The sequence below is a fragment of the Salmo salar genome, chromosome 12, assembly GCF_965601325.2.
Source record: "Salmo salar chromosome 12, fSalSal1, whole genome shotgun sequence".
Taxonomy (NCBI): domain Eukaryota; kingdom Metazoa; phylum Chordata; class Actinopteri; order Salmoniformes; family Salmonidae; genus Salmo; species Salmo salar.
Window position 1 is genome coordinate 11226028 of NC_138302.1, and position 18256 is coordinate 11244283.

The following is an 18256-nucleotide window of genomic DNA, read 5'->3' on the forward strand; positions in this document are numbered from 1 at the left end:
CTGGAGAAGAGTCCCCTAAGCAAGCTGGTCCTGGGGCTCTGTTCACAAACACAAACACACCCCACGGAGCCCCAGGACAGCAGCACAATTAGACCCAACCAACTAAAAGAAAATGACTTGACACATTGGAAGGAAATCACCAAAAACACAGAGCAAACTAGACTGCTATTTGGCCCTAAACAGAGAGTACACAGTGGCAGAATACCTGGCCACTGTGACTGACCCAAACTTAAGGAAAGCTTTGACTATGTACAGACTCAGTGAGCATAGCCTTGCTATTGAGAAAGGCCACCATAGGCAGACATGGCTCTCAAGAGAAGACAGGCTATGTGCACACTGCCCACAAAATGAGATGGAAACTGAGCTGCACTTCCTAACCTCCTTCCAAATGTATGACCATATTAGAGACATATTTCCCTCAGATTACACAGACCTTCAAAGAATTTGGGAAAAAATCTAATTTTGAGAAACTCCCATATCTGCTGGGTGAAATACCACAGTGTGCCATCACAGCAGCAATATGTGTGACCTGTTGCCACAAGAAAAGGGCAACCAGTGAAGAACAAACACCATTGTAAATACAACCCATATTTATTTTACCTTTTGTACACCATTATAACACTGCACATAGACATATGACATTTGAAATGTGTCTATTCAATTGAATAGAGAGATCTAAGGCCCATGTTCTCCTTGGCTGCAGTAGTACACACACACAGAGAGAGAGAGAGACACAGAGAGACACAGAGAGAGAGAGAGAGACAGAGAGAAGAGAGAAAAAGAGAAAGAGAGAGAAAGAAAAAGAGAGAAAGGGACAGAGAGAGAGAGAAAAAGAGAAAGAGGGAGAAAGAAAGAGAGAGAGAAAAAGAGAGAGAGGGACAGAGAGAGAGAGAAAAAGAGAAAGAGGGAGAAAGAAAAAGAGAGAGAGAGGGACAGTGAAAGAGAGAGGCAGAGAGACAGACCCCTCATCAAAGACACTGCTCCCTCTCTGTCTGTCAGTCAAACCTTTCTTCAATGGCCAATACTGCACTTGTTCCCATGTCATTGTCAACCGTGGGAAAGTAATGATGCCCTACTGTCTATGTCTGTCTCAGTCTGTCACCTATCAAACTTCACACAGTCTGTCACCTATCAAACAGTCGGTCTGTCACCTATCAAACTAAACACAGTGTCAGTCTATCTGTCCATTACATATCCAGTTCAATCCAACACAGTCTGTCCACAGCAATGCTTAAACCACATCAGGAGACCACGGTTTATTAGATCAGGGAAAGATCAGGTAGTTTCCCTTTTAATTCAATTGTGCACCTAGCAAGAGACCGTTGTGTTTGGCTAGCAGTGTTTCTGTAGCCTACCGTACAACGTAGGGCATACATGTGATGGCAGAGTTAGCAAAACAAACCCCCACCTGATTGACACAAATCATCATGATATCATTCTGCCAGGTAAAACTGCTCTGCAGTCAGCATTTAATAGGGAGAGCCTTTAGAAATGCCTGTTTCGGCTGCTAACTGCCTACAAAACCATAAGACTATAAATAGAATCGACGAAGCCATGGTAGCGTCGCTTCTAGTCCTTAGGAAACTGTGCAGTATTTTATGTTTTTTATTATTTCTTACATTCTTAGCCCAGTAAACCTTAAGTCTTATCCAATAGTTCTTCCCGGCTGTATGTAATATCAGAGAGACGTTAACGTAGCAATATTACGACCAGGAATACAACTTTCTCAAAGCGGATCCTTTGTCTGCACCTCCCAGGGCATTTGAACTGATTCCAGAGGCCGACCCAAAACAACGCCGTCGGAGGAGAGGGTGCCGGAGCGGTCTTCTTGTGAGGGTTCAGATGCGCGCCCACCACCCACCGCTTCCCAGTATATTACGAGCTAATGCCCAGTCCCTAGTTAACAAAGTCGACATCGAAATCAGGGCAAGAGTTGCTTTCCAAAGAAATATCCGGGATTGTAACATACTCTGTTTCACGGAAACATAGCTAGCTTGGGACATGCTTTCAAAGTCAGTACAGCTAATGGGATTTTCAGTGCATCGCGCTAACAGGAATAAACATCTGCCCGGTAAGAAGAAGGGCGGGGGTGTATGTTTCATGATTAACAACTCATGGTGTAATTGTAACAACATACAGGAACTCAAGTCCTTTCGTTCACCTGACCTAGAATTCCTCACATGCCGACCGTATTATCTCCCAAGAGAACTCTCCTCGGTTATTGTCACAGCCGTGTTTATTCCCCCGCAAGCGGATACCAAGGCAGCCATCAAGGAACTTCACTGGACTTTATGCAAATTGGAAACCATATATCCGGAGGTTTCATTTATTGTAGCTGGGACTTTCAACAAAGCTAATTTGAGAACAAGGCTACCTAAATTCTATCAGCATATTGATTGCAGTACACGAGCGAGTAACACGCTCGACCATTGCTACTCTAACTTCTGCGATGCATAGAAGGCCCTCCCCCGCCCTCCTTTTGGCAAATCTGACCACGACTCCATCTTGTTGCTCCCCTCCTATTGGCAGAAACTAAAACAGGAAGCGCCCGTGCTTAGGCCTATCCAACGTGGACTGGAATATGTTCCGGGTAGCCTCAGAGAACAACATTGATGCTGACTCGGTGAGCGAGTTCATAAGGACGTCTGTAAGAGATGTCGTACCCACTGTGACCATTAAAATCCTCCTGTAGATTGATGGCAGCATTCGCACAAAACTGAAAGCATGTACCACTAACAAAGACTGTGGGCTCTCCTTCTCCGTGGCCAACGTGAGTAAAACATTTAAACGTGTTAAACCTCGCAAGGTTTAATGCCCAGACGGCATACCTAGCCGCGTCCTCAGAGCACGCGCAGACCAGCTGGCTGGTGTATTTACGGACATATTCAATCTCTCCCTATCCCAGTCACCACATGATTCAAGATGGCCACCATTGTTCCTGTTCCCAAGAAAGCCCAGGTAACAACTAAATGACTATCGCCCCGTAGCAGTTACTTTGGTCATCATGAAGTGCTTTGAGAAACTAGTCAAGGATCATATCACCTCTACCCTACCTGTCACCCTAGACCCACTCCAATTTGCTTACCGCCCCAATAGGTCCACAGACGATGCAATTTCCATCACACTGCCCTATCCCATCTGGACAAGAGGAATACCTATGCAAGAATGTTGTTCATTGACTACAGCTCAGCATTCAACACCATAGTACCCTCCAAACTCATCATTAAGCTTGAGTCCCTGGGTCTTGACCGTGCCCTGTGCAACTGGGTCCTGGACTTCCTGATGCCCCCCCCCAAGTGGTGAAAGTAGGAAACATCTCCACTACGCTGATCCTCAACACTGGGGCCCCACACGGGTCTGTACTCCCTGTTCACCCACCACTGCATGGCCATGCACGCCTCCAACTCAATCATCAAGTTTGCAGACATAACAGTAGTGGGCTTGATCACCAACGACGAGACAGCCTACAGGGAGGAGGTGAGGGCCCTCGGAGAAAAAAACTCAATGTCAGCAAAACAAAAAAGATTATTGTGGACTTCAGGACAGCAGTCCCCCCCCATCCACATCAACAGGACAGCAGTCCCCCCCATCCCCATCCACAGGACAGCAGTCCCCCCCCATCCACAGGACAGCAGTCCCCCCCCATCCACAGGACAGCAGTCCCCCCCATCCACATCAACAGGACAGCAGTGGAGAAGGTGGAAAGTTAAATTCCTGAGTGTATCACTGACAATTTGAAATAGTCCACCCACTAACTTTTACAGGGGCACACACCGCCTGGTATGGCAACTGCACCGCCCATAACAGGAAGGCTCTCCAGAGGGTGGTACGGTCTGCACAACGCATCACTGGGGGCAAACTACCTGCCCTCCAGGACACCTACAACACCCGATGTCACAGGAAGGCAAAAAAGATCAAGGACAATAACCACCCAAGCCAGCAACCCTTCTATCTCAAGGCCATCAAACTGCTAAACAGACAAAACCAGCAGAGAGAGGTGGCTGCCTACCTACAGACTTGATATCATAGACTACTTTAATTGTTTTTACATTTACATTTGAGTCATTAGCAGACGCTCTTATCCAGAGCGACTTACAGTAGTGAGTGCATACATTTCATACATTTTTTTTCTGTGCTGGCCCCCCGTGGGAATCGAACCCACAACCCTGGCGTTGCAAACACCATGCTCTGCTAAATGGAACACTAGTCACTATAATAATGCTTACATATCTCACATCACTTCTCATATGTATATACTGTAACAAGCCTACCAGACGAACTAAAAAAACTTCTAGGCTCGCTTCAAGGCAAGTAACACTGAAACATGCAGGAGAGCATCAGCTGTTCCCGATGACTGTGTGATCACGTACTCCGTAGCCGATGTGAGTAAGACCTTTAAACAGGTCAACATTCACAAGGACGCAGGGCCACACGGATTACCAGGACGTGTACTGAGAGCATGCGCTGACCAACTGGCAAGTGTCCACTGACTGTTTCCGGTCACAACTTGCAGACTTGTTTACGCTGCTGTGCGTTTTTGTTGCCGATCTTACTTTGATACCTGACGGTTTTTTACTTTTTCATTACCGTATATTTTTACTTTTTCCCTCACTCAACTTTTTTCCTCACTCAACTTTTTTCATTCATCCCCGGAGGTTTTATCTGGACATGGTTCGTCAGGACTTCAAACAGCCGAAGCTAAGTAACATTAACATGATGCCTTCTAATTGCAGTCGTTGTATTTATAATATACAGGAGAACGATCGCCTTACGGCAAGGATAGCTGTGCTGCAAGCCCAGCTTCAGACGCGATCGTTAGGCAAGGGTAATTTCAGTGTAGGAAAGGATGAAACAGCGTCTGTGCCACCAGTAAGTACAGATAGTAACGTTAGTATAAACCCCCTCGCACGGTCCCCGCAGTCTGGCCCAGGAGTGTGAAGGTGAACGGAAAGGCTGGAGCAACGAACCGCCCTTGCTGTCTCTGCCTTGCCGGTTCCCCTCTTTCCACTGGGATTCTCTGCCTCTAACCCTTTTACAGAGGCTGAGTCACTGGCCTACTGGTGTTCTTCCATGCCGTCCATGGGAGGGGTGCGTCACTTGAGTGGGTTGAGTCACTGACGTGGTCTTCCTGTCTGGGTTGGCGCCCCCCCCCCCCCCCCCCTTGGGTTGTGCCATGGCGGAGATCGTTGTGGGCTATACTCGGCCTTGTCTTAGGACGGTAAGTTGGTGGTTGGAGACATCCCTCTAGTGGTGTGGGGGCTGTGCTTTGGCAAAGTGGGTGGGGTTATATCCTGCCTGTTTGGCCCTGTCCGGGGGTATCATCGGATGGGGCCACAGTGTCTTCTGATCCCTCCTGTCTCAGCCTCCAGTATTTATGCTGCAGTAGTTTATGTGTCGGGGGGCTAGGGTCAGTCTGTTACATCTGGAGTATTTCTCTTGTCTTATCCGGTGTCCTGTGTGTATTTAAATATGCTCTCTCTAATTCTCTCTTTCTCTCTTTCTGTCTTTCTCTCGGAGGACCTGAGCCCTAGGACCATGCCTCAGGACTACCTGGTATGATGACTCCTTGCTGTCCCCAGTCCACCTGGCCGTGCTGCTGCTCCAGTTTCAACTGTTCTGCCTGCGGCTATGGAACCCTGACCTGTTCACCGGACGTGCTTGTTGCACCCTCGACAACTACTATGATTATTATTATTTGACCATGCTGGTCATTTATGAACATTTTAACATTTTAACATTTTGACCATGTTCTGTTTTAATATCCACCCTGCACAGCCAGAAGAGGACTGGCCACCCCTCATAGCCTGGTTCCTCTCTAGGTTTCTTCCTAGGTTTTTGGCCTTTCTAGGGAGTTTTTCCTAGGGAGTTTTTCCTAGCCACCGTGCTTCTTTCACATGCTTTGCTTGCTGTTTGGGGTTTTAGGCTGGGTTTCTGTACAGCACTTTGAGAATATCAGCTGATGTACGAAGGGCTATATAAAAATAAATTTGATTTGATTTGATATTCAACCTCTCCCTGTCCGAGTCTGTAATACCTACATGTTTCAAGCAGACCACCATAGTCCCTGTGCCTAAGAACACTAAGGTAACCTGCCTATATGACTAGCGACCCATAGCACTCATGTCTGTAGCCATGAAATGCTTTGAAAGGCTGGCCATGGCTCACATCAACACCATTATCGCAGAAAAACTAGACCCACTCCAATTTGCATACCGTAACAACAGATCCACAGATGATGCAATCTCTATTGCACTCCACACTGCCCTTTCCCACCTGGACAAAAAGGAACACCTATGTGAGAATGCTTTTCATTGACTACAGCTCAGCGTTCAACATCTTAGTGCCCACAAAGCTCATCACTAAGCTAAATACCCTGGGACTAAACACCTCCCTCTGCAACTGGATCCTGGACTTCCTGACGGGCCACCCCCAGGTGGTGAGGGTAGGTAACAACACATCCACCACACTGATCCTCAACACGGCGTGCGTGCTCAGTCCCCTCCTGTACTCCATGTTCACTCATGACTGCACGACCAGGCACGACTCCAACACCATCATTAAGTTTGCTGATGACACAACAGTGGTAGGCCTGATCACCGACAACGATGAGACAGCCTATAGGGAGGAGGTCAGAGACCAGACCGTGTGGTGCCAGGACAACAACCTCTCCCTCAACATGATCAAGACAAAGGAGATGATTGTGGACTACAGGAAAAAGAGGACCGAGCACGCCTCCATTCTCATCGACGGGGCTGTAGTGGAGAAGGTTGAGAGCTTCAAGTTCCTTGGCGTCCACATCACCAACAAACTAACATGATCCAAGCACACCAAGACAGTCGTGAAGAGGGCACGACAAAACCTATTCCCCCTCAGGAGACTGAAAAGATTTGGCATGGGTTCTCAGATCCTCAAAAGTTTAGAGTTGCACCATCGAGAGCATCCTGACGGGTTGCATCACTGCCTGGTATGGCAACTGCTCGGCGTCCGACTACAAGGCACTACAGAGGGTAGTGCCTATGGCCCAGTACATCACTGGGGCCAAGCTTCCTGCCATCCAGGACCTCTATACCAGGCGGTGTCAGAGGAAGACCATAAAAATTGTCAAAGATTCCAGGCACCCTAGTCATAGACTGTTCTCTCTGCTACCGCACGGCAAGCGGTACCGGAGCGCCAAGTCTAGGTCCAAGAGACTCCTAAATAGCTTCTACCCCCCAAGCCATAAGACTCCTGAACAGCTAATCAAATGGCTACCCAAACAATTTGCATTGCACCCCCCGCCCTCTGGAACACTGCTGCTACTCTTATTATCTATGCATAAGTGACTTTAATAACTCTAACCAAATGTACATTATACCTCTGTTACCTGGACACCGGTGCCCCCGCACATTGACTCTGCATCGGTACCCCCTGTATATAGCCCCACTGTTATTTACTGCTGCTCTTTAATCATGTTATTCTTATCTCTTAATTTAATTTATTCACGCATTTTCTTAAAACGGCGTTGTTGGTTAAGGGCTTGTCAGTAAGCATTTCACTGTAAGATCTACATTGGTTGTATCCGGCACATGTGACTAATACAATTTGATCTGATTTGTGTACTGAATCCAACACTATCTATTCTATACTATCTATTCTATACTATCTATTGCATCTTAGCTGCTCTGTCACTGCTCATCCATATATTCTCATCCCACTCCTTTACTAGATTGTGTGTATAAGGTAGTTGTTGTGGAATTGTTAGATATTACCTGTTACATACTGCTGCACTGTCGGAACTAGAAGCACAAGCATTTCACTACACTCGCAATAACATCTGTTAACCATGTGTATGTGACCAATAACATCTGCTAACCACGTGCATGTGACCAATAACATCTGCTAACCATGTGTATGTGACCAATAACATCTGCTAACCATGTGTATGTGACCAATAACATTGTATTTTATTTGATGACGTCTCCCCATTGTTTCCCATGTGAAGTCTCAGCGGCGCATTTGAAGATCAGGAAGTGTCATTTCAGCATGTCGCCATCTTGCTACATGGAGGTTTTGGAAACATGGCACGCGCAGTTTGAGATTCTCCAGGAAGTGACGCTGCAGGCTAGCTCAGTGCTGCCCCCTCTGAGTGACTATCAAGTTGTTTGAGAGCTGTGTGCTCTTGCTGCCCAACAGATTATTATTATTATTATTATTCAGCTCAAACTAGGCTGATAGATCATCTACATAGTGAACTAACAGCTTTGGGAATGCAGCGTTTTTTCATCCATCAGTCTAGATTGCAAACAGCATTATTCAAATATTATCTTACAGGCTGATTCAGGCCACTGACGTGGATGAGTTTCCAAAACCTCCCGGGTCAGAGAGCAGCCCTGTATGTCGAGTCCTCACACACACACACGACTGTGTACCTGTAAGTTGTGTCTCTCCAGCCTCAGCTCTAGAACATTGTTCTGTTCTTCAAGACGTTGTCGCTCTCCCTCCAACTCCTCAATGTTCAGCCTGCCGACACACACACACACACACACACACACACACACACACACACCACATTAGACGAATGAGCTCAACAGCGATCATCATTCTGAGTGTAATGAAGCGGTGTGTGTGCGTCTATGTGTCTCTCCTCTCCATTAATGAGCTGAATGTTTGTTTTGATATACAGACTGTAGTGAAACAGAGACGCTAATCACAACGTGTGTAATTGATTGTAAAGGGGGGGGGGGGGGGGTGTGTGTGTGTGTGTGTGTGTGTGTGTGTGTGTGTGTGTGTGTGTGTGTGTGTGTGTGTGTGTGTCGTCTACATAAGGTAGGTAAGTAAGTGGAAAGCAGGTGTGTCAGGCCATTGTGATGTAAACGTATCGTCGTCATGACGACATGAACACCATCTAATAGTCATTTAATAACCCAGCAAGATAACTAGATAAAGCACCAAGATCACTTCTCACATTGTAATGTTCTTTATTCTACACTTCTGTGTTCCATAGTTCTATATTCTACACTTCTGTGTTCCATAGTTCTATGTTCTATTCATGGGCTGCATGTTTCCTTACAATATTGTTTTGAGCGTTTGTTTTGGACTGACGCCCGACTGAGCATTCTACTCAATACACAGTCAATTAACGCTGATGAACATTTCTCCAAAAGCAAATTATAGTGGCTTGGAAACACAATGACATTCCAATGGAGGCAAATAATTAATAGGAAAACCTTTGGTCATCATTTTGATGTCACCAGATAGACTTTAGATGCAGTATAACGTTAGCATCGCTAGCTATTTTTGACAAACTTTGCTAGCTAATGACAACATTGCCATCTGTCTAAAGTCCATTTGAGGAAATGAAAATGCTGGAAAAGTTGTTTCCTACTAAACATTTGCCTACTTTAGCAGCGTCATGGTATTTCCAGACTCTTCGGTGTAATTTACACTACATGACTGTCAGTCTGTCCAGAATGACTTTAGGTCAGCACTGTGACGTCGCCGCTGGAAGCCATCTTGACAACGTTCATAACGTCGGCATGACGCGACAGAGTGACAGGGGGCAACCTATGAACAGTTTTAATGTTCCACTGTTGTATAATTTAGTGTTCTAACGTTGTGTGTTGTGTCTAGTAGTTGAGGGAGCTTGTTGATCTCCAGTGTCATAGTAATGTCAGGGGGACTTCCTCCATAGACTTCCTGTCTCCTTCACTCTACATGACATTATCAACGACTTGATTCTCCCCCTGCATCGCTCTATCGCTCCCAATCTCTAAGTGGACCTCGCATCACTCTCCTCTTCCCTCTTCACCCCCACCTCTCTAACTAACCTCTTCTCTCGGCCTCTCTCCACCCCCACCTCTCTAACTAACCTCTTCCCCCAGCCTCTCCTCCTCACCACCCCACCTCTCTAACTAACCTCTTCTCCCAGCCTCTCTCCACCCCCACCTCTCTAACTAACCTCTTCTCCCAGCCTCTCTTCACCCCCACCTCTCTAACTAACCTCTTCTCTCAGCCTCTCTCCACCCCCACCTCTCTAACTAACCTCTTCCCCCAGCCTCTCCTCCTCACCACCCCACCTCTCTAACTAACCTCTTCTCCCAGCCTCTCTCCACCCCCACCTCTCTAACTAACCTCTTCTCCCAGCCTCTCTTCACCCCCACCTCTCTAACTAACCTCTTCTCCCAGCCTCTCTTCACCCCCACCTCTCTAACTAACCTCTTCTCCCAGCCTCTCTTCACCCCCACCTCTCTAACTAACCTCTTCTCCCAGCCACTCCATTCCTTCATGTATATTGATGGACCAGACAGAATCATGTCTCACGAGATGAATACATTACTATAAGCCCCGCCGCCTGGCCCCCGCGCTCCCCTAGCCCGCCGCCTGGCCCCCGCGCTCCCCTAGCCCGCCGCCTGGCCCCCGCGCTCCCCTAGCCCGCCGCCTGGCCCCCGCGCTCCCCTAGCCCGCCGCCTGGCCCCCGCGCTCCCCTAGCCCGCCGCCTGGCCCCCGCGCTCCCCTAGCCCGCCGCCTGGCCCCCGCGATCCCCTAGCCCGCCGCCTGGCCCCCGCGCTCCCCAAGCCCGCCGCCTGGCCCCCGCGCCCACTCCATTCTCTCTCCTCTCTCACCCTCCAGTCATCTGAACTCTCTCTCGTCCTCTCTGTAAATGGTTCAGTATGGTATTCCTACAGATACTTCACCTCTCTACTGGTGTTAAGTGTGTGAGTTACCGGAGTGTGTTGACTTCCTCGTTCGTTGCTAAGGGGTTGCCCTCGGCGACGGAGTCTTGCTGCTTCTTCATAACATCCAGCTCCAACTCCATCTAGAACACAGAGACACACACTTACTAACCCAGACTAACATAAAAACATATCCAATCACTCCGATGCCTTCCCCCTCCCTCGGCCCTCCCTCCAGCCCCCTCTCCCCACTCCCTCCGGCCCTCTCTCCCTTCTTCCCCTTCCCTCCGGCCCTCTCTCCCTTCTTCCCCTTCCCTCCGGCCCTCTCTCCCTTCTTCCCCCTCCCTCCGGCCCTCTCTCCCTTCTTCCCCCTCCCTCCGGCCCTCCTTCCAGCCCCCTCTCCCATCTTCCCACCTTCTCCGGCCCTCTCTCCCTTCTTCCCCCTCCCTCCGGCCCTCCTTCCAGCCCCCTCTCCCATCTTCCCACCTTCTCCAGCCCCCTCTCCCATCTTCCCCCTCCCTCCAGCCCCCTCTCCCATCTTCCCCCTCCCTCCAGCCCCCTCTCCCTTCTTCCCCCTCCCTCCAGCCCCCTCTCCCTTCTTCCATCTCTTCTTCCTCCCCCCCTCATATTGCACCTCCCTCTCTAAATGATCTATACCACTATTCCCTAAACAGACAGCAGACAGGTGCATCCCCCTCCATCTGTCTCTCCTCTGATGTAAACTAATCAATGAAGGAGATGGCTGGGTAACAAGGGATGAGAGGAGGAGAGGGACGCGGCTGGTGATTCAACACCACTCAGACACACAATGATACATTTATTCATTCCTATCTCCCTCTTCTGTCTCTCCTCAGACGGAGAGGTAATCACAAGGTGGAGAGATGAGAGGGTGTGTGTGTGTGTGGCGAGACGAGATGATTTCACACGTGTCACTTCCCATCACCACGGCAATTGTGACGTTACCCCGGCAACAGGAACAGCCAAGTGTGTGTTATAAACGATCGCCGTCTAGGAAAAACACGCTTTATTTCACAGAGCGTGTGTGTGCGGGTGTGTACACTCACAGTCTGTACTTGTTGTTTGAGGGCCCCAGCCTCCTCTTGGGCTTTAGTCAACAGAACCTGCAGAAGAGGGAGAAAAACACCACTTAGACAAGGTGTGTGTGTGTGTGTGTATGTGTGTGTGTGTGTGTGTGTGTCCGCACAGCAGGGAGAGAGCGAGAGAAAGACCGGTGGAGAGCGAAATATTCTATAACAGCCTCCACTCTTCCTGGAAGGCTTTCCACTAGATGTTGGAACATTGCTGCGGGGACTTGCTTCCATTCAGCCACAAGAGCATTAGTGAGGTCAGGCATTGATGTTGGGCGATCAGGCCTGGCTCGCAGTCAGCGATCTGTGAAGGACAGTCAAGTTCTTCCATATCGATCTCGACAAACCATTTCTGTATGGACCTTGCTTTGTGCGAAGGGGCATTGTCATGCTGAAACAGGAAAGGGCCTTCCCCAAACTGCCACAAAGTTGGGAGCACAGAATCATCTAGAATGTTTTTATATGCTGTAGCGCTAATATTTCCCTTCACAGGAACTAAGGGGCCTAGCCCAAACCATGAAATCAGCCCCAGACCATTATTCTTCCTCCACCAAACTACAGTTGGCACTATGCATTGGGGCAGGTAGTTCTCTCCTGGCATCCACCAAACCCAGATTCGCCCGTCAGACTGCCAGATGGTGAAGCGTGATTAATCCCTCCAGAGAAGGCGTTTCCACTGCTCCAGAGTCCAGTGGCGTCGAGCTTTACACCAGTCCAGCCGCAAGTGTCATTGAGCATGGTGATGTTAGGCTTGTGTGCGGCTGCTCGGCCATGGAAACCCATTGAAGCTCAGATCACGTGGTTACCACCCTGCATGAACACGGCTCTGGGATACGAATAACAACATCAGCTAGGAAACCAGCCAGCTAACGTTAGCTAGCGAACAGTACACTGTAGCTTGAAATGAAACCACTGTCTGTCAAAATTAGAAACGTATCTGTCATTGTGCTGATGTTGCTTCCAGAGGGCTTCCAGAGGGCAGAGGGCAGTTTGGAACTCGGTAGTGAGTGTTGCAACAGAGGACAGACAATTTTTACAAGCAATGCACTTCAGCACTCGGCGGTCCCGTTCTGCTGAGGTCGTGTTGCCTACCACTTCACGGCTGAGCCATTGTTGCTTCTAGATGTTTCCACTTCACAATAACAGCACTTAAAGTTGACCGGGGCAGCTCTAGCAGGGCAGAAATTTCACAAACTGACTTGTTGGAAAGGTGGCATTCTATGACGGTGTCACATTGAAAGTCACCGAGCTCTTCAGTAAGGCCATTCTACTGCCAATGTTTGTCTAGGGAGATTGCATGGCTGTGTGCTCAATTTTATACACCTGTCAGCAACGGGTGTGGCTGAAATAGCCGAATCCACTAATTTGAAGTGGTGTCAACATAACATAAATATATGCACAGTTGAAGTCGGAAGTTTACATACACTTAGGTTGGAGTCAATGAAACTCGTTTTTCAACAACTCCACAAATTTCTTGTTTTAACAAATTATAGTTTTGGCAAGTCGGTTAGGACATCTACTTTGTGCATGACAAGTAATTTTTCCAACAATTGTTTACAGACAGATTATTTCACCTATAATTCACTGTATCACAATTCCAGTGGGTCAGAAGTTTACATACACTAAGTTGACTGTGCCTTTAAACAACTTGGAAAATCCCAGAAAATTACATCATGGCTTTAGAAGCTTCTGATAAACTAATTGACATAATTTGAGTCAATTGGAGGTGTACCTGTGGATGTATTTCAAGGCCTACCTTCAAACTCTATGCCTCTCTGCTTGAAATCATGGGAAAATCTAAAGAAATCAGCCAAGACCTCATCAATAAAATTGTAAACCTCCACAAGTGTGGTTCATCCTTGGGAGCAATTTCCAAATGCCTGAAGGTACCAAGTTTATCTGTACAAACAATAGTACGCAAGTATAAACACCATGGGACCACGCAGCCGTCATACCACTCATGAAGGAGACGTGTTCTGCCTCCTAGAGATGAACGTACTCTGGTGCGAAAAGTGCAAATCAATCCCAGAACAACAGCAAAGGACCTTGTGAAGATGCTGGAGGAAACAGGTACAAAAATATCTATATCCACAGTAAAACGAGTCCTATATCGACATAACCTGAAAGGCCACTCAGCAAGAAAGAAGCCACTGCTCCAAAACCGCCATAAAAAAGCCAGACTACAGTTTGCAAATGCACATGGGGACAAAAATCGTACTTTTTGGAGAAATGTCCTCTGGTCTGATGAAACAAAATATAACTTTTTTGCCATAATGACCATCGATATTGTCACGTAGAGTAGGCCAGAAGGCTAAACTGGAAAACCTAACCTCTATAAAAAATAAAAAGATGGCGGAGCCGCAAAAGTTCTTCTGTGCAACGGTGTTTATTTACATAGTGATTCCGGAACAAAACAACAGTACTGCCATCAAACGTATACCTTATGGGACAGCTTAAAAACAAAGCTGCCCCACCCACAGCTCAATCCAAAATGCCCGTTTACATTAATGAGCCATTCCGGACAGGCACTACAAAGTAAGCCCAATTCCCTTAGCTCGGGTCCTTATCCAGCATACCTGGAAGCTACAGAGATGGAGAGAGAGAGAGGAACAGAACAAACAACCGCGCTCATCCATAACATTGATAAGTATACTAAATATTGCTTATATTAAATATGAACACCTGTCTTTATTTCTTTATACCCTAACTGGTTACTGAAGTAAGTGTGAAATGTATGTACCAAGATAGAGACGTTAACTTGTGTGTCGACCCACATTGTTAACTTATCTGATAACGGAGCAGGGAGGAGTGATGAATGTGTGCGTGCGTTAAAGTACCAAATGCTGCCCGCGGCCAGTGACGGACTTCTACGTCACATTACCTTCCTCCTCTCCTGAAGCGACCAGGTTCGGGAGTCTGGATAGGTAGTCTGCCGTGACATTTTCTTTTCCTGCCTTATGACGGACACAGAACCTGAAAGGCTGGAGCTCCAGATACCACCTGGTCACACGAGAATTCCGGTCCTTCATGGTCTGGATCCAGGTCAGTGCTCTGTGGTCTGTGTGCAGGTCAAATTCCCTCCCAAGAAGGTAGTAACGGAGGCTATCTAGGGCCCACTTTATAGCCAGGCACTCCTTCTCGATTGTCGAATACCTGGTTTCCCTCGGCAACAGCTTCCGACTCAGGTACAGTACAGGAAGCTCTTCTCCTGGCTCCCCTTGGGCCAGTACAGCTCCAATTCCCACAGCCGAAGCGTCCACCTGCACGAGAAACCTCTTCTGAAAATCAGGGGTCTGGAGAACAGGGAATGAGCACAGTCGTTTTTTCAGTATCCTGAAGGCTTCCTCACACTCCTCAGTCCACTTCACAGGGTTGCTGGCCACCTTTGAAGTGAGGTTGGTTAGAGGGACAGCGATGGTCGAAAACTGCGGAATGAATCTCCGGTACCATCCTGCCAGACCTAGGAAGGACTTCACCTGTGTCTTGGTTCTGGGTTGAGGGCTGTTCCTGATGGACTCCACTTTGTCCACCTGAGGTCGAACTTCACCCTTACCCAGCTGGTAACCCAGATACTTAGTCTCCTGTTTTGCCCACTCACACTTCAGGAGGTTAAGCGTGAGGCCTGCATCATGGATCTTCCCCAGGACTCTGCTAAGATGCTGTATGTGCTCCTCCCAGGAGTGGCTGTAGATCACCACGTCATCCAAGTAAGCAGCACAGTAATCGTCACAGTCCTGGAGGACCTTGTCCATAAGCCTCTGGAAAGTTGCAGGGGCCCCATGAAGGCCAAACGGCATGACCTTAAACTGGAACAGGCCCATCGGTGTCCGGAAGGCAGTGTAGGCCTTGGATTGTTCGTCCAGGGGCACCTGCCAGTACCCTTTGCAGAAATCCAATGTGGTGATGTAATGAGCTCTACCGATTCTCTCCAGTAAGTCGTCAATGCGGGGCATGGGGTAGGCATCAAACTGGGAGATGGCATTCACCTTACGGAAGTCCATGCAGACACGCAAAGAGCCATCCTTCTTTGGGACAATGACAATAGGGCTGCTCCATTCACTTGATGATGGCTCGACAACATCCATCTCTATCATGGTGTGGACCTCTTCTTTGAGGGCTACCACCAGCCTCTCAGGCACACGGTAAGGATGCTGGCGGACAGGGTTCTGGCCAGGCTTCAAACGAATGACGTGTTCCAGGACTTTGGTTCTTCCTGGCCTCTGACTGAAGAGGGCCGGATACTTGCCAAACAGCTGCTTCAGCTCATCTTGCTTGTCTTCTTCTAGGTGAGCCAGTATGACCTCTGCTCGTCCTTTCCATGCCTCTGTGACCCCATCTGACTCGTCCTCTTCTTCTACTCTGCGGACCAGAAAGGACTTTACCTTGGAGAGTTCCCCTTTCTCCTCCCAGGCCTTGAGGAGGTTCACATGGTAGGTTTGCTTCTCCTTACCCTTGTCCGGGTGCAGCACCTCGTAGGTCACCGGGCCCATCTTCCTCCCGATTAGGTACGGCCCTTGCCACTGCGCAAGGAGCTTGCTGGTTGACGAGGGAAGGAGGAGCAGGACTTTCTGTCCTGGCTCAAACGCTCTGTGGCGAGCGTGCTGGTCATACCCTCGCTTCTGGGCCTTCTGGGCTTGCTGAAGGTTTGCCCTAGCTTCCTCTCGGTACCGCTCCAGCCTGTCTCGCATCTGGAGAACGTACTGGACAATCCCCTGTCCTGAGGTAGCTACTGGGCAACCTTCCCAGCACTTCTTCAGCAGGTCCAGTGGTCCCTGCACTGGCCATCCATAGAGGAGTTCGAATGGTGAGAAACCTGTCGATGCCTGAGGCACCTCCCTGTAAGCAAAAAGCAGAAAGGGTAACCACTTATCCCAGTCTTTACCAGTGTCAGCCACAAACTTCCTCAGCATATTCTTGAGCGTTTGATTGAATCTCTCTACAAGCCCATCCGTTTGGGGATGGTAGGGAGTGGTCCTCAAGCCTTTAATGCCCAGCTGTCGGTGGAGTTGAACCATCAGTCGTGAAGTGAAGTTTGTGCCTTGGTCCGTCAGGATTTCATCTGGGATTCCTACACGAGAAAAGAGCTGAACAAGAGCACTGATTATTTTTGGAGTGGTTATGGAACGGAGTGGGAAGGCTTCTGGGAACCGGGTGGCATAGTCACAGATCACCAATATATACTGGTAACCTGCACTACTCTTCTCCAAGGGTCCAACAATGTCCATTGCAATTCTCTTGAATGGGGTAGAGATAACTGGCAGTGAACATAGAGGAGCCCGGTCAGACCTACGGACAGCACTGGTTTTCTGGCACGTGGGGCATGTTTTGCAGTATGTTTGTACATCAGTATACATGGAGGGCCAAAAGAAACGGGAGCCTAGCCTAAGATAGGTCTTATGTTGCCCTAGATGGCCTGCCCATGGAACTGTATGTGCAAGGTTGAGAACAAGTGGTCTACATGTAGATGGCACCACTAACTTCCTGCTATCTGCTTCTGACCCAAGGTAGAGTATGTGGTTGTCTACTGTGTATATTCCCCCACATGAAGATTGGCTGTCCCCAGCTAAGGCCTTATCAAATAAACCTTTCAAGGTTGCATCAGCCTTCTGCAGTGTAGCAAAATTTTGTGGAACTTCCCATTGCACTTCTAACCCAGACACATCAGCAACAGGTACAGGGGTTCCCACATAGTTCTCAAGACGCCGCTGGCGGCGTGACTTTCTGGGCCCTTTGGTTCCCCCCTCACACAGACTATCACACAAGTCAGGCAGAGGTTGTAAACCAGCTTTGGCCTGTGCACGAGTGACAACTGAACATGTCACCTGAACATCAGACTGGCAAACTGACTGCTCATATAGCTGACCCCCCACACTTCCCAACAGATCAGAGAGTACAGGCACATCCCTCCCCAAAATCATCTCAAATGGTAGCTTCTCCATTACCCCAACTTTGAGGAGGTATTTCTGACCCTGAATCTCCACTGTGAGTTCAGCTGTGGGCTGCTGTGACTGGTCACCATGGACACATTGGATCAGTGTCTGGTGACCGTAATCAATGTCATTAACAGGGACATTACATTTTCTGATCAACGACAGGGAACTGCCGGTGTCAATCATTGCAGTAAGACTTTTACCATTCACTTTTACAGGTACCAAGACTGACCCTTCCCCAGTCTGTCTATTCTGAACACCATCCCCCTCTCTGGGCACATAACAGTAACCTGAGAGCTTGGATTTACGTAGCGGACACATTGAAGCCTTGTGCCCCTGCTGTCGGCAGTAAAAACAGGTCAGACCCCTCCCATCAGAGCGAACTGCATAATCCCTTACCTCCCTCCTCCCAGACACATAACCCCCAGAGTTACCTCCACCATCTCGGGTATCTCTGATGTCCCTTGTGTCTCGGAGACTCCTTGGAGCGGGTGCTGCAGGTCGTGGTGGGCCCCCTTTACGTGCATTATGGTACTGCAGCGCAAGCTTGGCCGCCATAAGCCCGTCCTTGGGCTCGTGCTCTCGA

At 48.6% G+C, this 18256-nt stretch overlaps 1 protein-coding gene across 3 annotated transcripts in view; it reads right to left on the reverse strand.

Annotated features, from left to right (window-relative positions):
* Positions 1–18256, reverse strand: part of LOC106564124 (mitotic spindle assembly checkpoint protein MAD1) — a 123048-nt gene that overhangs the window by 77555 nt on the left and 27237 nt on the right. For all 3 annotated transcript variants that reach the window (XM_082958565.1, XM_045690659.2, XM_045690660.2), the window contains exons 13-15: positions 11717–11773; positions 10704–10795; positions 8409–8499 (exon numbers count right to left, since the gene is read on the reverse strand). In XM_082958565.1, coding sequence (XP_082814691.1) covers positions 8409–8499; positions 10704–10795; positions 11717–11773 — 240 coding nt within the window. The remainder of the gene's footprint in view (positions 1–8408; positions 8500–10703; positions 10796–11716; positions 11774–18256) is intronic.